The sequence below is a fragment of the Pristiophorus japonicus genome, chromosome 3, assembly GCF_044704955.1.
Source record: "Pristiophorus japonicus isolate sPriJap1 chromosome 3, sPriJap1.hap1, whole genome shotgun sequence".
Taxonomy (NCBI): domain Eukaryota; kingdom Metazoa; phylum Chordata; class Chondrichthyes; family Pristiophoridae; genus Pristiophorus; species Pristiophorus japonicus.
In genome coordinates, this window is record NC_091979.1 from 257,309,803 (window position 1) to 257,335,278 (window position 25,476).

At 41.8% G+C, this 25,476-nt stretch overlaps 1 protein-coding gene across 1 annotated transcript in view; it reads left to right on the forward strand.

Moving 5' to 3' along the window:
• Positions 1-25,128, forward strand: part of pdzd8 (PDZ domain containing 8) — a 283,902-nt gene extending 258,774 nt beyond the window's left edge. Inside the window, exons 4-5 of the mRNA XM_070874970.1 lie at positions 817-979; positions 22,383-25,128. Coding sequence (XP_070731071.1) covers positions 817-979; positions 22,383-24,541 — 2,322 coding nt within the window. The 3' untranslated portion in view covers positions 24,542-25,128. The remainder of the gene's footprint in view (positions 1-816; positions 980-22,382) is intronic.
• Positions 25,129-25,476: the final 348 nt, after the last annotated feature.

Consider the following 25,476-nt stretch of genomic DNA (forward strand, 5'->3'; position numbering starts at 1 on the left):
AGGTTAAAACCCTGGCAACTTTTAGCCGAGTACTTTTTCACCAATAGTTGCTGCATTTTCTGGCACAGTTCTGAATTATGTAAATGCTATTTTGATCATTTCTTTTCACACCACTGGATGATGATACAACATGTACACACTGTTGATGCCCAACTGTGGAGGTGCTTTGATAATTCTTTAACTCATCTGCAAGTGTGTGTTACTGAAGCAGTTTGCAGTAGCAGTGACACACTTGGGATATGTCAAAAATGCCATTTGGTGTACGGCAGTGAGTTTCTTAACATTTTGATGCATTTAAATTGATATTTAGACTGAAGTGATCCATAAATATGATTCTCTATTCCAGCTAACTAAGGGTATTTTAGTATTAAAACTAATGTGCAACTTGGGAGTATTAACATGCCTTGTACTCTTACGATATTCCTCATTTAAACTGACTTAATTAAATCTTAACCTATTTAAAACTATCCTGTCAATTATATGACTAAAATATAACCATGAAATGCGCACTTTATTCTATTCACGAGAAAGCCTCTTGTAACTGGCAACTTCATGACTTGAAATTGTTGGGACTTCCTCACATAAAGTGCACTTGCTCTGGCTGTTCCATGTTTTGTATCTCATTTCCGCCAAAATAATAAACTTGCATTGTGTAAAATGAACTGTCTAAATACTCTCCACTCCACGTGCATTCACGAAGCAACTTAATAAGCAAAGTTGCTCCATGTACTAATTATTGCTGTGTTTGCAAGGTATATTGGCCAATCTGGCTATAATGTTCTGAGAGTATAATTATTTTTTGTTCTCTTTAATTAGGTAGAGCTAATTAAGGGAAATTCGCAAACGGTAGGACTGACTTTCCGCCAAATCCAGGGCAACGATGGAGATGCGGTGCACGTTAGTGTCGAAACTGTGACCCCAAACTCATCAGCTGCAGCTGCTGACCTCCAAAAGGGAGATCGTCTCATCGCGATTGGAGGTGAGAACATATCCTGCTTGTGTATATATATTATATATATATATATAGTTACAGTGAAAACCAGCAAATTAATTCCTATACATGAAATGTTGCACAATTGGGGCAGATGTTACTGTCACTGTGTATTGGAGCGCCTGCGCACAGCACATCTGGTTTAATTTTCCCCAAAGCTGTTTTTTGGGGTACTTGAAGAGTTACTCCCATTTTTTGGGGGCCCCAAGTACACTTTTTAAAAAAAAAATCTCCCAAGTTTCCTCGTTTGATTTCTTTTTTTTGGCGCCGCCTAACCTGTCATTTAGTTTTGGGGGTGGAGCCTTGATCTGCGGCAAAAAGATTAAGTTGTCACAGTAACCAGGGACACAATGCAGGCTGAGGCTGGAAAGTGACACTTACAGCCAGCTCACAGCAACCAAGCACATTACAGCAACTTACCAAGCACATTATACATTGCGTAGCGACCTACCTCCATTAAATTATTAAAGTCGCCCCCCCCCCCCCCCCCCCCAAATCCCGGTCCCAGCCCCCACTCCTATCCCAGGCTGAAGGGCCTTCCGTTACCGGTCCAGATCCCCGTACCTATCCCAGGCCGAACAGCCTCCTCCCTCCCGGTCCCCGCACCTAACTATGCCTGAAAGGCTTCCACCCCTTTCCTCTCTCCCACTCTCTCTCACCTCTCCTGCTGCTGCTGACAAGGCATCTGCTGCGCTGATTTACTTAACTCACCAGAAGGTTTTTCTGCAGAGGCCACACACACTGGCCAAAGAAGAACTGGAGTAACTCGGAGCTGGCTAAACTTGCCTAACTGGCCAGAATTGGCACGGGTGGAAGGTCATGCCCCATTTGACTCAAAAAAAAAAAACGAACCTAAAAAAATCATAACTAACTGAGCTGGTGCAAATTGATTGGGGAAACTTGTATTTTTTAACTTTGCCCAAAAAAAGCAGCGCGCACCAAAATAACGGCGCAAATCATTGGGGAAAATTGATCCCATAGATGTGGATGAGCATGCCTGTGTGTATTTACAAGAATGGTTCCAGGGATGAGGGAATACTGTCATGTGGAGAGACTGGAGAAGCTGGGATTGTTCTCCTTGGAGCAGAGAAGGCTAAGAGATTTGATAGCGGTGTTTAAAATCATGATTTTAGTTTAGATTTTAGGGTTTAGATGGAGTAAATAAAGAGAAACTGTTTCCAATGGCTGAAGGGTCGATAATGAGAGGGCACAGTTTTAAGGTGATTGACAAAAGAACCGGGGCGACATGAGGGGAAACTTTTTTACGCAACACATGCTTAGGATTTGGAATGTACTACATGATAGGGTGGTGGAAACAGTTTCAATAATGGCCTTCAAAAGGGAATTGGATAAATATTTCAAGGAGAAAAAAATTGCAGGGATATGGGGAAAGAACGGGGGAGTGGGACTAACTGAATTGCTCTTCGAAAGTGCCGGTGGAGACTCGATGGACCAAATGGCCTCCTTCTGTGCTGAAAAATTCAATGATTCTACGTAAAAATTGTAAATTTAGTATCAAATTCAAACTGCGAAGTTTGTGGATCAAGGACCTTATATTTTGCCTGTAATTTCCCAAATATTGTGTTGCTCTAAACTTCACGAAGAACTGTTGTCTGCTTAATTCAGTCACTTAATTTGGATTGAAGTTTATACATTTGGTTACCTGCTTGGGTTATTTGTTTCCCATTTATTTTTTAATTTACCATCCTAAATACACAGTGCACCCGAGTGAAAAGTGTAGGAGCCTATGAGTTGTAAGTTAGGCATAATAACAGAGCATATTGGAAATACTCAGCAGGTCTGGTGCAGAGAGAAATAAGGTTAACGTTTCAGATAAATTAGGCAGTAGTGTTGGGCAAAAGCATATAGGAAGAAAAGAAGACTGAGGGGAGGCAAATCTTTGAAGTCGTGATGTAATGTATTTGCCTCATGGGTTCTATGCTTAAGAATTCATAGCAACATGTTGCCATTAAGTACTAGTTGGTTTATTAACAAAGGTTTAATAATCATACTACACATTACTAGTTCATCCACTAGGCTCATCGTGGATGACTTCGACTCATCTGACTGGGGTTTTATTGAGTCTTGTGAGCATCACATGACTGGCTAAGCCACTCACAATGCAGCAGCTTTACAAACCTGTGAGCATACTCACCGGTGCATACACTGAGTAAGAATGAGTTGGAGGAGAACCAAATGCATAATTGTTTTCAGCATAATTGCAACACAATGGGGGGGAAAGAGCATGTGGGATATTATCTGTTTGCAGCTTGGGAGAAACAAGGGAGGAAAATTCAGAGGAGCACTGGTTATAGTAGTAGTAACAATAGAGAGAACAGAAAAGCTGCGACAGAAAGAGGAACGTGATACTTGTGTATTGTACATACCTTTCAAAACTGGGGTCCATGCACCATAGGACCGCAAGGGAATCCATGAGATCATCAGAACATCTGCATTTGGCAATACCATATGCCACAGGGAGCATTTTGTGTGTGTATTCTTTCTGTATGTCTTGACTTCCCAGCGTGTTGTTGATATATACCAATAAAAAAATTCTGCACTGTCGGCATTATTTTTCTTTGGATAGTTGATGCTAATCCTTTGGAAGTACCCTTAGTCTGTGCCAATACTTTCAGAGGATTTGCCCCATAAAGAAAAACTTGAAACCGTCCGGTTGCTGTATATCCTAACAGCATCTCCCTTTGATCGTGATTGTTCATTTGGTGGGTATCCATATAAAAGAGCTCATTAAAAATATTGTATGACTAACTTGGCTGAAAAAGAAGATTACGGTGTTGTCAGTTTTGTGTAGATGCTTCTGCGGCCTGTAGGCCATGCTGGGCCACTGCTGGTTGAAGCAGACCAATGGAAATTATACTATTAATAATTGATAAACTTAGCCTTAGCTCGGATTGTAAGTGTTAATGCTGAGGACTGTGCGGCCATAAATTGTGATACAATTAAAATCCAACTGATTCACTAATGTCTTTCAGGAAGGGAACCTCTATCTGTCTGGCCAACCCATGATTCACTCTCATTCTATGTGGCTAACACTTAATGGCCTCTGACGTGGCCTTGCAAACTAGTCATTTGTAAAATCAATCTCCACCACCATCCCAGGGCAACTAGGTTTGGACAATAAATGTGGCCTTGTCAGTGTTCCAAGAACAATTTCCCCCCCCTCAAAAAAAATTACAAAATTCTTCGAGAATGATGTTCATTGTTAAGTCTTCTGTTTTTTCTGCTTCTTTATATTTATATTAAATTTGCTTATGTATGTCACACATTCCTTATTTGTGCAATATCATTCTGTGACAGTCACAGTGGAAGCTGCACACTTCTGCCACAAGATGGAGCTTCATCATCATAGGCAATCCCTCAAAATCGAGGAAGACTTGCTTGCACTCGACAAGTGAGTTCTCCGGGAAGTCTGGTTTGCCGCACGCTGCTTCCGCTGTCTGCGCTTGGTTTCTACATGCTCTCGGCGTGCTCAGCGTCCCCCCCGAATGCTCTTCCTCCACTTAGGATGGTCTTGGGCCAGGGATTCCCAGGTGCCGGTGGGGATGTTGCACTTTATCAAAGAGGCTTTGAGGGTGTCCTTGAAACGTTTCCTCTGCCCACCTGGGGATCGCTTGCCATGTAGGAGTTCCGAGTAGAGCGCTTGCTTTGGGAGTCTTGTGTCGGACATGCAGACGATGTGGCCCGCCCAACGGAGCTGGTCGAGTGTGGTCAGTGCTTCGATGTTGGGGATGTTGGCTCGAGCGAGAACACGGATGTTGGTGCGTCTGTTCTCCCTATATATATCAAACACCTCAAAGCACTGGAGAAGTACCACCAGCGCTGCCTCCGCAAGATCCTGGAGCTTCATAAACTCCCAACAGCTGTGGATCTTGTTCCTGTATCTGTAGCCGCACTTCGCTTTGTTCTGACTTTCCATGAGTGAAGCCACGAAGGATCCTCTAGTTTGTGTAATGTCTGGAAGAAATGTGCCTTGGGAACTTGCGTAAACAAAATCTGAAGAAGGGAACAAAGTCACATGGAGTTTGCACTGCACTGATTTCTTTCTCTGTGGCATATTCTTTAAATGGAGCACATCTGGTCTGGCGTTCTGTGCTGCCTTTAGCACAGGAACCAGTATTGACGCAGATGTCCCCAGTCTTGCTCACCTATTGGGGGTTGTGATGTGTCACTTGTCACAAATAATATGGTACAGCCTGGGAAAATAGAATACTTGTTTTTCCTCGCGTTCTTTTTATTTTTAACCCCATCGCTGCCGCAAATGTGCACGCCAACTCGCACAATATATTAACATTGTTTGTGTTTATCTTTTTCCTTTTTTGCATTGATTGATTTAGCTGAAAGTCTCATTGTCTGGGTCTTAAACCATCATCTGAGTTTGATTTGAGTATCTTCTACTCTTGCCTTGTCTGAAGGCATTAACTGTTACCGGGGCTATGAATGACCATACGTTCTCCTGTATTTCACTATTCACATATGAGCCCAGGCCATGAGTTTCGGGACTGTTCAGCCACAGGGGAGTATCACAGCCACACTCAATCCTGTCCCTAAATCACATTTGCTCATTTGTTTTTATTCCTTCAGATTACTGGTTAATCTCTATAAATGTCTCACGAGGAATATTAGTTGAATTGCACTTGAGATATAAACCTGACATACATTTCCACGTCAAACTCAATAATAACCTTCACTTCCTTGGATTCTTATTTACCAAAAAAAAAATTGTTTTTAATAAACTCCGTTGAAAGGCTCCATTGTTTCAAATTCGGATTGTACACTATTCCAGTGGAAGTACTCCAGCGATTGAGATTGATGACCAAGTAAATGGAAACCCGGTTGTTCATCACTCAGACAGGCTTTATAAATATTTCCATGACACAAAGTATGCTTTAGTGCCTATCCCTGAAAAGATAGGGTGGGGAGTTGAGAGACGCCTGCAGTGTATGGTACAGCACTTTGTTAAAAGACTTTATGTGAGGTCAAATTTTAATAGCCTTCAATAGGATCCCATTTTAACAACAACAACAACTTGTATTTATATTGCATCTTTAACACCGTGAAACGACCCAAGGCACTTCAAATGAGTAGATAAAACATTTGACACCCGAGCTGCAAAAGTAGAAATTAGCACAGGTGACTAAAAGCTTGGTCAAACAGGTATGTTTTAAGGAGCGTCTTGAAGGAGGAAAGAGAGGCGGAGAGGTTTAGGCAGGGAGTTCCAGAGCTTTAGGGTCTAGGCAACAGAAGACACGGCCACCAATGGTTGAGTGATTATAATCAAGGATGCTCAAAAGGGCAGAATTGGAGGAGCGCAAACATCTCGGCGGGCGGAGGGGGCTGCGTTGAAGGAGATTACAGAGATAGGAAGGGGCAAATCCATGGCGGGATTTGAAAATAAGGATGAGAATTTTGAAATCAAGGCATTGCTTGACCGTAAGCCAATGTAAGTCAGCGAGCACAGGGGTGGGTGAGCAGGACTTGGTGCGAGTTAGGACACGGGCAGCCGAGTTTTGGATCACCTCTAATTTATGTAGGATAAAATGTGGGAGGCCAGCCAGGAGTGCGTGGAATAGTCAAGTCCAGAACTAACAAAGGCACGGATGAGGTAACAAAAGCATCCATGATATTGGAGCAAGCAGCCTAGTGTACAACTACCAAATATACTTCTGGGGCATTGCAGCTGTAAGTCAGTTGCCAAAAGCTGTGGATTATACACCACAGTGGTGGCTGGTGTGCAACGGCCACCACACGTTTAAAAAAAAAAAATCCATGCACAGGCATCTTCCACCCTTCAGAATGTAGTTCGGGACCTGGAATATTAGGTCCTTCATTGAAACACCTGTGAACTTTTTGGTGTGGAAGCAAGTCATCCTCGATCCGAGGGACTGCCTATGATGATGACATCACAAAGGCAAAGATGTATATACCCTTGCAAATAGGTCCTTTATCTGCCTGACTTTAGCATGGCTAACAGTAGTGTGACTGATCTTAACGGTTGATTTGCCCTCTGTTCATGTGGTTGTGCTCTCTGCCAGTGATTTCAAACAAAATTCTGGCTTGATGTAGAAAATTGCTCTTTTGTTTAAAAAAAAATAACTAAATGTATGCACCGCCATTCACCACATGAAGGGAACTCAATTCACTTCAATTTCCATTACAATGGGTCTTGTCACTTTATTGGCTAATATGGGAGTTATTGTGTAGCAGGTGTCACCACGAAATAATGTATCCATCCATTGCATAATAGTGTCCGTGCATTTTATTTGAAGCTCTGTCTTATTTTGTTAATCTGAGTACAAACCGAGAGATAGGACTTCAAAATGGCAGTGATTCAGAATCCTGCCTTTTGCTTAAAAAAAAACAGAATAATCTTTACATCCATAACTGACAGCCGAGCTTGAAAATTTCAAATCGGATAATTCAGTATAGCGTCAATTGTGGCTGCATCAGTACGTGCTATAATTTGATTTCTATTCTTTTAATGGTGCAACACAACTATGTCCTCGATAGCAACATTTGGAATATTCTTTCTATTTTGTTCAGATTAAATGTATGATAAAAGAAATCGAGCTGCTCTAAGCTCTTCCTCTGTATTCCCTGTACTGTTCAGTAGCTCCATTGTCTGTCGTAGTTCTGTGAAAATAATAAATATATATATATATCCTATAACCAACATTGCAGGATTCTGTTCCCCTACAATGTGCTTTGCAAGTTTGACGTGTAAGCATGAGGCCGTGCACTAGATCTTCACTGCAGTACTGGGAGCAGTGGGATGTAGACTCATGAGTTCCTGATTTCAGCTGCCTTGCCATTGGGTGCCAATTGGTGGCCAGGTGGCTTGGAGAACGTTGACAGGATGCTCTTGCGTGACTTCGGGCAGCCAATTTAGAACAACGTTCGGAGAGACCTGGATGTAGTTTGCCCGTTCATTCAGCCAGAGTCGATGGGGAGTCATGCACCATAACTGAAACGAGTGGTTCAAATTACTGGTTGGATAACTGTTGGTGTGGTACTGAGCCATACAGACCAGATGGACCCCAGGTTTGATTCTTGGCCTGTGCTAAGTTAGATCATCTAAGCCAGGATGGTCGTCGGGGCAGAAGATTTGGACTGGATCAGGGAGTGAAGAAGAAAATGAGCAAATGATTGGCACTCCCAGTCGCAATCCATTGTCTCCTGTTGGGAAGTGTGCATGTACAGAGTTCAGGATCAGGCTCAGCTTGGATGCTCCCTTTCTTCCCCTCTTCCCGTTCCCCAAAAAATCTTGGTGGAATTATCTGCTGAACTCGGCCCTTTTTTTTTTCCCTCGCTTTCCCTGGCTTGAGGACATGGAGACCAATTGTCATACACCCACTGATGTCTCAATCAAGATCAGCTTAACTCCATGTTGACCAGGGTTAGAACTTGGGACTCATTTAAAAAAAAAACTAGCGACATAATCTGAACGAGGCTATGATTGATCTCAGTGACCCCGGACTTGTACAGAAAAGTAGATCAGCTCCTGACTGCTTTCTAATGACCGTCTGCTGCAAAACGTATGTATGGACACGATTGAGCTCGGCTGTGATGCCTTCCCAAAAGAAAAAAGAAAGACTTGCATTTATATAGCACCCTTCATGACCATCGGACATCCCAAAGCGCTTTAACAGCCAATGAAGGTCTTTTGAACTGTTGTAATGTAGCCAATTTGCGCACAGCAAGCTCCCACAACAATAATGTGACAATGACCAGATAATCTGTTTTTGTTATGTTGATTGAGGGATAAATATTGGCTGGGACACCGGGGATAACTCCCCTGATCTTCTTCAAATTACGACCACCTGAGAGAACAGACGTGCTCTAGTCTCTGGAGTGCGGCTTGAACCCACAACCTTCTGACTTGGAGGCGAGAGTGCTAACCACTGAGCCACAGCTGACACTCAGTCATCATAGCTGACACCACACCGTAAAGTGCACTTTTATACTGAGCCGTCATTTATTCACGATTAATTAATCTTCCTTGTGCAACTTGTCATAGAAACATAGAAAATAGGTGCAGGAGTAGGCCATTCGGCCCTTCGAGCCTGCACCGCCATTCAATGAGTTCATGGCTGAACATGCAACTTCAGTACCCCATTCCTGCTTTCTCGCCATACCCCTTGATCCCCCTAGTAGTAAGAACTACATCTAACTCCTTTTTGAATATATTTAGTGAATTGGCCTCAACAACTTTCTGTGGTAGAGAATTCCACAGGTTCACCACTCTCTGGGTGAAGAAGTTTCTCCTCATCTTGGTCCTAAATGGCTTACCCCTTATCCTTAGACTGTGACTCCTGGTTCTGGACTTCCCCAACATTAATAAGAACATAAGAATTAGGAACAGGAATAGGCCATCTAGCCCCTCGAGCCTGCTCCGCCACCCAACAAGATCACGGCTGATCTGGCTGTGGACTCAGCTCCACTTACCCGATCGCTTCCCATAACCCTTAATTCCCTTATTGGTTAAAAATCAATCTATCTATCTGTGATTTGAATATATTCAATGAGCTAGCCTCAACTGCTTCTTTGGGCAGAGAATTCCACAGATTCACAACCCTCTGGGAGAAGAAATTTCTTCTCAACTCGGTTTTAAATTGGCTCTCCCGTATTTTGAGGCTGTGCCCCCGAGTTCTAGTCTCCCCGACCAGTGGAAACAACCTCTCCGCCTCTATCTTGACTATCCCCTTCATTATTTTAAATGTTTCTATAAGATCACCCCTCATCCTTCTGAACTCCAACGAGTAAAGACCCAGTCTACTCAATCTATCATCATAAGGTAACTCCCTCATCTCCGGAATCAGCCTCGTGAATCATCTCTGTACCCCTTCCAAAGCTAGTATATCCTTCCTTAAGTAAAGTGACCAAAACTACACGCAGTACACCAGGTGCGGCCTCACCAATACCCTGTACAGTTGCAGCAGGACCTCCCTGCTTTTGTACTCCACCCCTCTCACAATGAAGGCCAACATTTCATTCGCCTTCCTGATTACCTGCTGCACCTACAAACTAACTTTCATGAACAAGGACCCCCAGGTCCCTCTGCACTGCAGCATGTTGTAATTTCTCCCCATTCAAATAATATTCCCTTTTACTGTTTTTTTTTTCCCAAGGTGGATGGCCTCACATTTTCCGACATTGTATTCCATCTGCCAAACCTTAGCCCATTCGCTTAACCTATCTAAATCTCTTTGCAGCCTCTCTGTGTCCTCTACACAACCCGCTTTCCCACTAATCTTTGTGTCATCTGCAAATTTTGTTATACTACACTCTGTCCCCTCTTCCAGGTCATCTATGTATATTGTAAACAGTTGTGGTCCCAGCACCGATCCCTGTGGCACACCACTAACCACCGATTTCCAACCCGAAAAGGACCCATTTATCCCGACTCTCTGCTTTCTGTTAGCCAGCGAATTCTCGATCCATGCTAATACATTTCCTCTGACTCCGCATACCTTTATCTTCTGCAGTAACCTTTTGTGTGGCACCTTATCGAATGCCTTTTGGAAATCTAAATACACCACATCCATCGGTACACCTCTATCCACCATGCTCGTTATATCCTCAAAGAATTTCAGTAAATTAGTTACACATGATTTTCCCTTCATGAATCCATGTTGCGTCTGCTTGATTGCACTATTCCTATCTAGATGTCCCGCTATTTCTTCCTTAATGATAGCTTCAAGCATTTTCTCCACTACAGATGTTAAACTAACCGGCCTATAGTTATCTTCCTTTTGTCTGCCCCCTTTTTTAAACAGAGGCATTACATTAGTTTTCCAATCCGATGGCACCTCCCCAGAGTCCAGAGAATTTTGGTAGATTATAACGAATGCATCTGCTATAACTCCCGCCATCTCTTTTAATACCCTGGGATGTATTTCATCAGGACCAGGGGACGTGTCTACCTTGTGTCCCATTAGCCTGTCCAGCACTACCCCCTAGTGATAGTGATTGTCTCAAGGTCCTCCCTTCCCACATTCCCGTGACCAGCAATTTTTGGCATGGCTTTTGTGTCTTCCACTGTGAAGACCGAAGCAAAATAATTGTTTCATGTCTCAGCCATTTCCACATTTCCCATTATTAAATCCCCCTTCTCATCTTCTAAGGGACCAACATTTACTTTAGTCACTCTTTTCCGTTTTATATATCGGTAAAAGCTTTTACTATCTGTTTTTATGTTTTGCGCAAGTTTACATTCATAATCTATCTTCCCCTTCTTTATTGCTTTCTTAGTCATTCTTTGCTGTCGTTTAAAATTTTCCCAATCTTCTAGTTTCCCACTAACCTTGGCCACCTTATACGCATTGGTTTTTAATTTGATACTCTCCTTTATTTCCTTGGTTATCCACGGCTGGTTGTCCCTTCTTTTACCGCCCTTCTTTTTCACTGGAATATATTTTTGTTGAGCACTATGAAAGAGCTCCTTAAAAGTCCTCCACTGTTCCTCAATTGTGCCACCGTTTAGTCTGTGTTCCCAGTCTACTTTAGCCTTGTGGTTTAAGTTGTGATAAATTTCACATGATAATTACAATAAATCTAATTACTGGACAAGTAACTGATCTAAATTATCATAAGTACTGTATTCATAAAAACAGAAACAACTCAACAGGATATTCAAAGTTGGGAACCAGATGTGAGAAGCAAAAGTAATTTTAATATTCGCCCACACCTTACTGGCCTGAATCCCTGAACAACATTTTTTTTTAAAGATCAAGTTTGAAGGTTGTCTACAAGTAAGCTTCTTTAGCTTGCACCTGTGTCCAGTTCAGTGCAGCTTCATATTGTAGGCTAATGCGGATTTAAATTAAAATACTTGGGTTCAAAGGATTAAAAATGCTCACTAAACTTCGAACAATGGGTGAAATTCTTTCTCTGCTTTTATGCCAGTGATTTGAATCAGTTACTTGTTCAGTAATTAGATCCATTGTAATTATCGTGAACTTTATCAGGTTAAAATCAATTAAATATCACTTAAACAAGGTAAACTTACTGGGGCTGAAATTGGTCAAACACATGGTCCGCCCGTTTTTCGGCAGACCCCAGGTGGTGCATAGTATTTTACCGCCCGGTACCGCTAGGGCTGAGTGCGGGAATTTCGGCGATTTTTTTTTTTTTTTTTTTCTCTCTCACCGGTAAGCTGAGCGGGAGCAGAGTGCAGTCGGCGGAGGAGGCCTTTTGAATCTGGAATCTTCGGCTCCTGAGTTGTGCACACGCACGTGCGGCTGTGAAGCTTTGCCCCCCCACCCCGAGAGGCCAGAGATTGTCAGCCTGAGATCGCTGTGTGGGGTGGGGGGGGAAAGATCACTGTGGGGTGAGCAGAGATCGCTGTGGGGGTGGGGAGGAAATCTCTGTGCGGAGGGGGGGGTACATCACTGTGGGGAGGGAAGAGATCGCTGTGGGGGGGGGGGGGGCGTAGGGGAGGAGAGAGATTGCTGTGGGGTAGGGGAGGGGAGAGATAGCTGTGGGCTGGGGGGGAAAAGAGATCGCTGTGGGGGGGGAAGAGACTAACATTTTTATTATAGTTAATTAATAAAGGAGTAAATAAGGGCTTTATTAGAACATTTATATTATTGCCTAACACTAGAACATACTACCAAACAATTAAAAATACATTAAACTGGGGAGAACTATAAAGATCAAATAAACCTGTCAGTTCTGTGTACATACCGCCAACTTAAGATCGACTTAAAACCACCTTTTCCAGGACGGTATGCAGCTCCGGTGGCAAGTCACGAATTTTGTACTGTTGGCCGGTATATCGGAGGTCTGCATGGGCGGGCGGTGTGCATACCGCCCAGCGGTATGTCACAGATGAATTTTCCACCAGGCGGTATGTAGGTGTTTTTTGACGAAAATTGCATTTTTGGGCGGTACGCCGGTGATATGGGGCGGTATGTCAACCAATTTCGGCCCCACAAGCTTAAACCGTGAGGACCAGTTGTGTACCGGAGCTAAATTAACCTCTATGGGCTAAATGATTAACCCAAGATACTTCAGCATTCTGATTAATGCAAATTGCATTTTAATGTTGATCCCTCCAAGCTAGTTTCCTTCATTATCTCATTGTGAACCGAAAAATGGAAAATCTACTTGGTCCCATTTCTTTGTAACTGTTTGATTTTTGAAAAGAACTATGATGGGGAATTTTTAATTCCGTTAATTAAATAAATAAATCTAGAATAAAAAGCAAGTATCAGTAATGGTGACCATGAAACTACTGTATTGTCGTTACAACCCCATCTGTCCTTTAGGGAAGAACAACTGCCATCCTTACCTGGTCTCACCTCTGTGACTCCAGACTCACAACAATGTGGTTGACTCTTAACTGCCCTCTGAAATGACGGATCACCACCATCTTCTCAATTGCAATTAGGGATGGGTAATAAATGCTGGCCTTGCCAGCGACACCCACATCCCAGGAACGAATTTTTAAAAAAATGATGCTTTTTGTAAAGAATTAAGAGCAGAGTAGGCCATACAGCCCCTCGAGCCAACTCCACCATTCAATAAGATCATGACTGATCATTGCCCTCAACTCCACTTTCCTGACCGATCTCCATATCCTTTGATTCCCTTCGACTCCAAAATCTACAGATCTCAACCTTGAATATTCAGCATCCACAGCCCTCTATGGCAGAGAAGTCCAATTCCTCCTCATCTCTCTTAAATGACCTACCCCTTATCCTGAGACTCTGTCCCCTAGTTTGGGACACTCCATCCGGGGGAAACTACCTCTCAGTGTCTACCCTGTTAATCCTCTTCAGAATCTTTTATGTTTCAATGAAATCACACCTCATTCTTCTAAACTCCAGAGAATATAGGCCCAATCTATGCAATCTCTCATCATAGGACAGCCCTCTCATCCCAGGAATCAATCTAGTGAACCTTCGTTGCAATGCCTTCACGGCAAGTATATCCTTAAGATAAGTGTGATGGAAAGAGTTTTTATTCAGTTTTAAATAGAGACAAATTTCTTGAAATAACTCAAGTTAAAATGGAAGCTGAATTCCCTTTGACCAAACTTCACAATGGCAACAGGAGCCCAACTGTCTGCAAACTCTCGCAGACAATTTGCTTTGCAAATGTGCTAAGATTCTCGGTACTAATTAAATGATTGGTTCTTTGAAGGACTGCAGGTGTTCCTGGTGCAAGGGTCAAGGATGTCTCGGAGCGGGTGCAGGACATTCTGAAATGGGAGGGAGAACAGCCAGTTGTCGTGGTGCACATTGGTACCAACGACATAGATAAAAAAAGGGATGAGGTCCTACGAAACGAATTTAAGGAGCTAGGAGCTAAATTAAAAAGTAGGACCTCAAAAGTAGTAATCTCGGGATTGCTACCAGTGCCACGTGCTAGTCAGAGTAGGAATCGCAGGATAGCGCAGATGAATACGTGGCTTGAGCATTGGTGCAGCAGGGAGGGATTAAAATTCCTGGGGCATTGGAACCGGTTCTGGGGGAGGTGGGACCAGTACAAACCGGACGGTCCGCACCTGGCCAGGACTGGAACCAATGTCCTAGGGGGAGTGTTTGCTAGTGCTGTTGGGGAGGAGTTAAACTAATATTGCAGGGGGATGGGAACCTATGCAGGGAGACAGAGGGAAACAAAAATGAGGCAAAAGCAAAAGACAGAAAGGAGATGAGGAAAAGTGGAGGGCAGAGAAACCCAAGGCAAAGAACAAAAAGGGCCACTGTACAGCAAAATTCTAAAAGGACAAAGGGTGTTAAAAAAACAAGCCTGAAGGCTTTGTGTCTTAATGCAAGGAGTATCCGCAATAAGGTGGATGAATTAAGTGTGCAAATAGATGTTAACAAATATGATGTGATTGGGATTACGGAGACGTGGCTCCAGGATGATCAGGGCTGGGAACTCAACATCCAGGGGTATTCAACATTCAGGAAGGATAGAATAAAAGGAAAAGGAGGTGGGGTAGCATTGCTGGTTAAAGAGGAGATTAATGCAATAGTTAGGAAAGACATTAGCTTGGATGATGTGGAATCTATATGGGTAGAGCTGCAGAACACTAAAGGGCAAAAATCGTTAGTGGGAGTTGTGTACAGACCTCCAAACAGTAGTAGTGATGTTGGGGAGGGCATCAAACAGGAAATTAGGAGTGCATGCAATAAAGGTGCAGCAGTTATAATGGGTGACTTTAATATGCACATAGATTGGGCTAGCCAAACTGGAAGCAATACGGTGGAGGAGGATTTCCTGGAGTGCATAAGGGATGGTTTTCTAGACCAATATGTCGAGGAACCAACTAGGGGGGAGGCTATCTTAGACTGGGTGTTGTGTAATGAGAGAGGATTAATTAACAATCTCATTGTGCGAGGCCCCTTGGGGAAGAGTGACCATAATATGGTGGAATTCTGCATTAGGATGGAGAATGAAACAGTTAATTCAGAGACCATGGTCCAGAACTTAAAGAAGGGTAACTTTGAAGGTATGAGGCGTGAATTGGCTAAGATAGATTGGCGAAGTATACTTAAGGGGTTGACTGTGGATGGGCAATGGCAGACATTTAGAGACCGCATGGATGAATTACAACAATTGTACATTCCTGTCTGGCGTAAAAATAAAAAAGGGAAGGTGGCTCAACCGTGGCTATCGAGGGAAATCAGGGATAGTATTAAAGCCAAGGAAGTGGCATACAAATTGGCCAGAAATAGCAGCGAAACTGGGGACTGGGAGAAATTTAGAACTCAGCAGAGGAGGACAAAGGGTTTGATTAGGGCAGGGAAAATGGAGTACGAGAAGAAGCTTGCAGGGAACATTAAGGCGGATTGCAAAAGTTTCTATAGATATGTAAAGAGAAAAAGGTTAGTAAAGACAAATGTAGGTCCCCTGCAGTCAGAATCAGGGGAAGTCATAACGGGGAACAAAGAAATGGCAGACCAATTGAACAAGTACTTTGGTTCAGTATTCACTAAGGAGGACACAAACAACCTTCCGGATATAAAAGGGGTCAGAGGGTCTAGTAAGGAGGAGGAACTGAGGGAAATCTTTATTAGTCGGGAAATTGTGTTGAGGAAATTGATGGGATTGAAGGCCGATAAATCCCCAGGGCCTGATGGACTGCATCCCAGAGTACTTAAGGAGGTGGCCTTGGAAATAGCGGATGCATTGAGAGTCATTTTCCAACATTCCATTGACTCTGGATCAGTTCCTATCGAGTGGAGGGTAGCCAATGTAACCCCACTTTTTAAAAAAGGAGGGAGAGAGAAAGCAGGGAATTATAGACCGGTCAGCCTGACCTCAGTAGTGGGTAAAATGATGAAATCAATTATTAAGGATGTCAAAGCAGCGCATTTGGAAAATGGTGACATGATAGGTCCAAGTCAGCATGGATTTGTGAAAGGGAGATCATGTTTGACAAATCTTCTGGAATTTTTTGAGGATGTTTCCAGTAAAGTGGACAAAGGAGAACCAGTTGATCTGGTATATTTGGACTTTCAGAAGGCTTTCGACAAGGTCCCACACAGGAGATTAATGTGCAAAGTTAAAGCACATGGGATTGGGGGTAGTGTGCTGACATGGATTGAGAACTGGTTGTCAGACAGGAAGCAAAGAGTAGGAGTAAATGGGTACTTTTCAGAATGGCAGGCAGTGACTAGTGGGGTACCGCAAGGTTCTGTGCTGGGGCCCCAGCTGTTTACATTGTACATTAATGATTTAGACGAGGGGATTAAATGTAGTATCTCCAAATTTGCGGATGACACTAAGTTGGGTGGCAGTGTGAGCTGCGAGGAGGATGCTATGAGGCTGCAGTGTGACTTGGATAGGTTAGGTGAGTGGGCAAATGCGTGGCAGATGAAGTATAATGTGGATAAATGTGAGGTTATCCACTTTGGTGGTAAAAACAGAGAGACAGACTATTATCTGAATGGTGACAGATTAGGAAGGGGGAAGGTGCAGCGAGACCTGGGTGTCATGGTACATCAGTCATTGAAGGTTGGCATGCAGGTACAGCAGGCGGTTAAGAAAGCAAATGGCATGTTGGCCTTCATAGCGAGGGGATTTGAGTACAGGGGCAGGGAGGTGTTGCTACAGTTGTATAGGGCCTTGGTGAGGCCACACTTGGAGTATTGTGTACAGTTTTGGCCTCCTAACTTGAGGAAGGACGTTCTTGCTATTGAGGGAGTGCAGCGAAGATTCACCAGACTGATTCCTGTGATGGTGGGACTGACCTATCAAGAAAGACTAGATCAACTGGGCTTGTATTCACTGGAGTTCAGAAGAGTGAGAGGGGACCTCATAGAAACGTTTAAAATTCTGACGGGTTTGGACAGGTTGGATGCAGGAAGAATGTTCCCAATGTTGGGGAAGTCCAGAACCAGGGGTCACAGTCTAAGGATAAGGGGTAAGCCATTTAGGACCGAGATGAGGAGAAACTTCTTCACCCAGAGAGTGGTGAACCTGTGGAATTCTCTACCACAGAAAGTAGTTGAGGCCAATTCACTAAATATATTCAAAAGGGAGTTAGATGAAGTCCTTACTACTCGGGGGATCAAGGGGTATGGCGAGAAAGCAGGAAGGGGGTACTGAAGTTTCATGTTCAGCCATGAACTCATTGAATGGCGGTGCAGGCTAGAAGGGCTGAATGGCCTGCTCCTGCACCTATTTTATATGTTTCTATGTTTCTTTGTTCCATATGCCAGACTCCAGCTCATGTCCATCAGGCATGGGAATGGTTTCCATTGCTGGCAAGTGTGAAAAATGTGAAAGCTTACAGATAAATGTATCACCAAGCGAACGTTGTTCTAAGAGTAGTTCTGATTGTTTAAAAGCATTGACATGTATGTAAGAACTGAACTAGTTATAATTTCAAAGGCCAGTGGCTGTCAAAAGCAAATAGATTATGAGATCTTGCCTTTACATCAAAGAAAGGACAACCAATATAATTTACAGTCAATCTGTGGTTAATAATTTCATGCTTTGCATTGCCTATGCCCCATGAAATGGCTAAGGTAGGCACCACGTGAATCATCTCCCACATAATGTCCACCCAAGATTTATGTAGGTAGAGTATTGTACTATTAACTTCTTGCTATACCTCATTTAAATAAATCTACAAATTTTAACCTGAACATAATTTGACAGATGGTATTTTCCCACCTTTCAGTCAACAGGCAAAATCATTGAACGTCTCGTGATCTCCAATACAATACATCCTAGATAAGCGATGATTGTTAGTCCTGTGGAACACCATCCCATTCATGACCTGCATAAAGGTTGTAGGTTTTAGTTCATTGTCATGAGAAAGTGGCAGAGGCAGACTCAATTACGGCTTTCAATAGGGAGTTGGATAAGTAACTGAAAGAAAACAATTTGCAGGGCTACAAGGAAAGGACGGGGAGTGGGACGAGCTGAGGTGCTCTTGCAGAGAGCCGACACGTGCTCGATGGGCTGAATGGCCGCCTTCCGTACTGTAACCATTCTATGATTCTATAAAGCCCAAAACACAGGAACAGGAATAGGCCATTCAGCCCGTCGAGCATGTCGTGCCATTTAATGAGATCATGGCTCATCTTTACTTGATGCCCTTTGCTGACAAACATTTATCGATCTCAGTCTTAAAAATTTCAATTGACCCAGCATCCACAACCTTTTGAGAGAGCGAGATCTAGATTCCATTATCATCTGTGTGAAAAAGTGCTTGCTGATTTCACTCCTAAACGGTCTAGCTCTAATTTTAAGATTATGCCCTCTTGTTCTGAATTCCCCAGCAGATGATGATAGTTTCTCTGTATCAACTCTCTTGAATCCCTTAATAATTTTAAATACCTTGATTAGTTCACCCCTCAAACCTCTAAACGCAAGTGAATACAAGTCAAGTTTATGCAACCTGGCCTCATAATTTAACCTTTTAAGCCCTGCTCTCATTCTAGTGAATCTTCACTGTACCCCTTTCAAGGCTAATATATCTTTCCTGAGGTTTGGTGCCAAAACTGAACGCAGTACTCCGAATGGGTTTGACCAAGGCTCTGGACAATTGAAGCACCTCTTCCTCACTTCTAAATTCCAATTCCTTTCAAGGTAGAGATCAACATTCCATTAGCCTTTTTGATTATTTTTTGTACCTGTGCACTAGCTTTTAGTGATTTGTGTACCTGGACACTTAAATCCCTTTGCTCCTCCGTAACTCCTAGTCTCTCACCATTTAGCAAATATTCCGATTTGACTTTCTTTGATCCAAAGTGGATTATCTCATATTTCCCCACATTGCATTCCATCTGCCATAGTTTTGCTCCCTCATTTAATTTGTCTTTTTTTATAATTTCTTGTTCCCATCTACACACCTCACTGTACCTCCTAATTTAGTGCCATCTGAAAACTTGGATGTACAACTCTCTATTCCTTCATCCAAGTCATTAATAAGTATGGTAAAAAGTTGAGGCCCCAGTGCCAATCCCTGGGGAACAGCACTTGTCACATCCGACCAATCAGAGAATGAACTCTTTTCCCAACTCACTGTCCTCTACCACCCAACCAATAACCATCCCATGTCACACGGTAACATAGCATATTTTTCTTAAACAACAATCTCTCTAAAACATTTGGTAGATTTCAAGTAATCTTTGACATTAGAAGCTATAAATCATGCACTTTAAAGGCAAAATCAACATGTGCAGACAAACTAGAAATAGAAAGAGTGGAAGGAATAATCAGTCTGTTAATAGAAATTCAAATCAAGACATGATCAAGAACCAATGTATTTCTAATACCGTCTGTATTTTCCATTTCTTTTTCAATGTTTGTAATTTTATTTAAAAAGTCACAGTACATATTAAAAACACTTGCATGGAATGAAAGCACAGTTTGTTACCATGTATTACGCAGCTTTGCTTCACAAATGAATGCCAAGCACGTGGATAAAATAATTGTTCTATTTTGCTATCTTGTGTGTTAGAGCATAGCAAGTGACCATTCAGCATGTGGAGATTGTATATCTGGTAAATACAATGTGTAAGGCACAGATATGTGGGACAAACTCCATGTTGTAAATTTATTATTTTGGTTAAAATCACTACAAGTGACATCATAGTAAATTGCTGCACCTTTTTAAGAAGACGTGATTAAAGGCCTTGAATGTACACCAAATATTGTGATGTCTTACTAGTGGGACTCCTGTAGAGCTTCTCGAGTTATGCTGGAGGACATGATGTTTTATAAGGAGAGGAGCATTATACCATGTAATGCACATTGTACTATTCTGCTGCTAAATTTCAGCTGTGCATATCTTTAAAGTCATGAGGAGTAACTTTTATCTTCCTGAGATTGATTGCTCTTAGCAGATCCTCAGGTCAGTTGGAGATCACACTGGCTTTCTTTCATTTCTGAGGGAGCTCCCATCAATTGGTTTGCTGACCTTTTCGATCTTTTTTTATTTGGATCTTCCTGCATGCTACTTTTTTTTAGTTGCATAATGTTTCAAGATGGGCATAAATTTAGCAAATCATTTAAAAAAAAAAAACATTTAAATTTAATTCCTGAACAGTTTTACAGCCCTGGGTCTGAAACTTTTATTCTGATAAAACAATTGATTGAAATTGGGAACGTTTAAAGCTAACCCAGATGAAATGAAGAAGTGTGAAACAGGCAAAACACCACTTTTATCTATATTATTTGACATCACACTAAATTTCCTGGTGTGTACCAAGGAGAAATAGGGTTCAAGCTCAGACCTTTTGGTTACATGGATTGTAACTGAAAGTTACGGTTACTATCCCCATTTTTCCTGATGATTTTGCGCTAGTGAGTGATTGACACTCACCGCCAGCAACTTAAGCATATTGCAACCTTGCTGCAATGAAACCAGACTGGAAATCAATAAGGACAGGTGAATTATATTATGCAATACAGAAAGTATTATTCTGTTGCTAAACGTTACGTGACGTTCCTTTAAGACTACGGTGTCCAACTGGTAAGTCAATTCCTTCAAAGGTTAATTGTTACCAGGTTGGAGTTAAGAACACGGGTTTTGTTTGTGCGAAGAAAGAAATAAAGAACTTGCATTTATATGATGTCTTTTGTGTCCTCGGGATGTTCCGGCAGATGAAAATTGCCATAGCCAATCAGCGCACGTCGGGGTCCCACAAACGGCAGTGAGCTAAATGAGCAGATAATCTTTCTTGGTGGTTTTGTTGAGGGATAGATGTTGGCCAGAGCTCTGGGAGAACTTTCCTACACTTCAGTGATCTTTTATATACACATGAGCAGGAATACATTGTCACAGTTTAATACTGCATGTATCTGGAATTTTGTTTTTGTGCAAATTTGTTCTCTGCATTATAAATTAATACAGTTTATAATATCTGTGGTGGGCTGAATGAAAAATGCGCACATATGAACTTAAAAAATATTATAGATTTTATCATTCTTGTATATTAATTTGGATTATATTGCATTTTGACCATGTACATTTACATGGTATGTGAAACAACTGTGTTCAGAATACACTGCAGAAATTGTGCTGCATTTGACATAATTTAGATAGGTGTGCCTTTGAGAAGAGTATTGCTGAAGGTACATTTTCCTAAACAAAGAGGGGAGTGGCATGGCTTCAGCATATCTCTCAGACTCAGTATGCAATTCATGCCTACCTCTTATCTCTGAGTCACTTTATCCCTACTCATCAACTCTTTCCCCCTCCCTCCCCGCACTGCTTCAATGGACAACTCAGAATGTTCTCCCTTGGTGTTGTTTACCTCACGAACTGGCTCTTCATCTATGTCAAAGTGCATTAATTCCTCTTTAAGAATGATTTTCTCTGGTTAAAAAGTGTTTGAAGAGTAAAGTTAGGGATTAAAATTTCTGTGTGCATATATTCAAAACATTTTTCCCATGCTAGTACAGTGTTCATGTAACATAAGGTTAAAAACTTCTCGGATTGGAGAGGAGGAAGAAAGTTGGTAGTTTGGAGAAAAACACACTTGATAATTTATAGTTGAAAGGACAAATTAAATTGTATTTTCATGAAATTGTCACCGTAGATCCCCGCGGAGATTCGTTAATAAAACAGGTACAAGTAATTAGCAATTGGGACTGGTACCTGTACTTCTCATTATATATTTGGTATTCAGAGAGCACTTAAAAGGACTTCAAATTTTATTAAGGATAATGGAAGGAAACTGGTTGTCTTCATTCGCTAATGTGCCTGTTGTGTAGTTACATTATAGTAATATGCATGGTCTCCAAAATACAATTGAAATCACACAATATGTTCTCCCTCTGGCTTGAAAGTTTTTTGTAAACATTACTTCATTTTTTTAAAAACTGTGTCAGAATAGACATTTACTGATGCCGTGTAATTTTTGAATATTTCTGATATGTGTTTGTTTTGATTTGTCAACAGGAGTCAAGGTGACCTCCTCCGTGCACGTTTTGAAGCTTATAAAACAAGCTGGTGACAAAGTATTGGTTTACTATGAGAGGCCTGTGGGTGGACATCAGAATCAACAATGTAGCTCCCTCCACGAGAACTTTGGCCAACTTGAGGACACTGGCTTTGGTCCACAGTTTGTTCAACAAACATTCGATGATGATGGTGTTTTAGACAGTGGCGATGGTAAAGACTTAGATTCTGAATTTGAGGAACTAGTGTGCCCTGAAATCAGACCACCACCCACAATATTAAAGGAGGATTTTGCACCAACTAGTCAAAGTCCCAAGCGATCAGTAGCTGCACTTGCCACAAAGCCACTCGGAACGATATCTCCCATTCTGAATCGCAAATTAACTTTGGGGAATTATCAGATTCCCCTGAAATCACAGCAAAAAGATGTAGTTAAATCTGCCCAACCAAAGTGTTTAGATATCCCTGATGTACCACAACAGCCAAGTAAGCCATCATTGGGATCGACAAATAAACCTCCGGTGCCCCCAAGACCCCAGATAAAGCTTACTTTGGCTTCTTCTGAAACCCATAACCTACTTGAATCCGGAGATGTAGCGACAGAAAAACTTGACAAACCAACACCTACCACTAATAGTGCAGAGAAAAGTGTAGAAAAGGGTATCGGCAAAAATGTAGATCAAAATGAAGATCTACCACTGTCCAAATCAGCCGCGAGTAAACAAGATTCCAAGGAGAAGGTTCCAGAAGCTACCTGCAGTATGCGTGAAGGAGCAGAAGATAATCAAATCTGGGAATCATCAGAGATACTGTACCGCAAGCGATCTGGGAAATGGAATAAGGCAATATGTGTGTTTGAGGTTGAAGCACACCATAAGTATGTCAATGTTGCAATGTGGTGCAAAGAACCTTTTAAATCGGGTGGACTTATTTGTTTAGGTCATGCAAGTGTAAAACTTGAAGAGATAGCCATGGAATGTCTTTCTACAGCATCAATGGAGTTCCAGGCAACCTTCAGGCTAAGTGCTCCTGAACCAAAAGCGGTTGTCAGTAGGACTGCATTACGAAATATAAGCACTCACAAGGGATTCAATGAGAAACTGTGTTATGGTGACATTACATTAAACTTTACATATTTAAAAGAGGGTGATTCAGAAAACTCTAGTGTTCGAATAGAAAAGGAAAAGGAAGAGAATCCACAAGAGGACATACCTGCTTTGAGTAAGGAAGATCCTAATATCTTGTGTGTGGACAATAAGCATAATTTCCAAGATACTCAGTTTCAAAACCCAACCTGGTGTGATTACTGTAAAAAGAAGGTCTGGACCAAAGCAGCTTCTCAGTGCATGATATGTGCTTACGTATGCCATAAAAAGTGCCAGGACAAATGTCTAGCTGAAACGCCCTTTTCTGTTGCTACAGAAAGAAGAGTTGACTTGGAAGCAAAGTCCGCCTTCAACAGGTCTACTGGGTTAACACGGCACATCATCAATACTAGTTCACGCTTGCTGAACTTAAGGCCAGGACCCAGAGCTCGTCTTGCTGATCCTGGAGTTGATTTGGTAGAGCCATCACCAAAGCACACTCCAAACACCTCAGACAATGAAAGCAGTGACACAGAGACTTACAATGCCAGTAGTCCTTCCAAACGGTTGGCCTCGTCCACAGGTACCAAGTTATCAGTGAAGAAGGAAGGTGGTCTTGATGATAGCGTATTTATTGCCGTAAAAGAGATTGGTCGAGATCTGTATCGCGGGCTACCTTCAGATGAACGATTTCAAAAACTGGAGCTGATGTTGGACAAGCTACAATATGAAATAGACCAGGAACTAGAACACAATTATGGTTTGATGAAAGAAGAGAAGGAGAACACGGATCCTAGAAAGAAGCCTCTCCTGTCTGCTGCCCTTTCAAAGTCAGGTGAACGACTTCAAGCCCTTACGCTGCTCACAATCCATTATAGGGCAGGAATTGAGGATTTAGAATTAAGTGAGATTGCACCATCTTCAGAACAGCAAGCAAGAAAGGTCACAAAGCCTTCAGATGACATCTTATCCATAACAGCAGATGAAATTGACATTGCCAATCAGACAGATGTGCAGCCATTTACTGAAGTATCAAATGAGCGAATTATTGACGATGCTGAATCCCTTTCATGACTTTAATTCAATTTGCTGCTGATTGTAGTAAACCAAATTTAATATTTCTTTTTTTGTTGCTTCTGTGCAATAATGCAATTGTTATTCTGTCTCGTGAATTTGACTTTTAATGTGACAATGGTGTCAACAAACAACACAGCCAGATCAGTCTAGGATTTCCCCTCCCCCCACAGAAGTTTCCTTTTGTCAGAATAGTAGTGAGACATATTTAAATAAAGTTTTGGTGTCATGGCACTCTGCGGATGAGTCCATAATATGTTGGGAAGGTGGATTTAAAGTTTCTATTGGGACCAGGTTTCGGAATTTGAATCACGTCATAACCTGTAATTCTTTAAGTTCACTTTTTTTGTTCTTTGCATAGATGTTTCTTTGCCAAACATGTATCGACATAGCAAACTGCGTGGTGAGCTTTTGTGTCTATTAAAGGTATTTTAGTAAAGCTGTTTGCGGCTGTATATCTTGTTTCTTTACGAATATTTGTAATTTAAGGGATGACTACTCTGAACCTCTGAAATGCTTGCGCAATAGTGCAAAAAAATGCACTGACACTTTCTCATCTTTAATGAAACTAATGTATATTACAAAGACATGGCTATTTAATTCATATTCAAGTATGTATTGCATAGTGAAGCATTCAGCTAAGTTTACTCTGCAGACCTGCAGGGATTTAAATTTTGATAGAATGTGACATAATTCAAATTGACTTACCAACTAGTAATTTTTACATATGTAGGAAGATTGAAAGTTGTTACTAAAAGCTGAGAAAGTAATGCTAATTGATTTGAGAGGTTTTCAATTTGATTTTGTTTAATAATTGGACCTCAGTGTTTCCTTCAACAACCCCAGCAGAATGGAGAGTTGGGTGTCTAGAACTTTAGCACTGCCCAATAAATATGATATTGCAAAATTGTTGGTTTTTGTAACCTTATTTAATT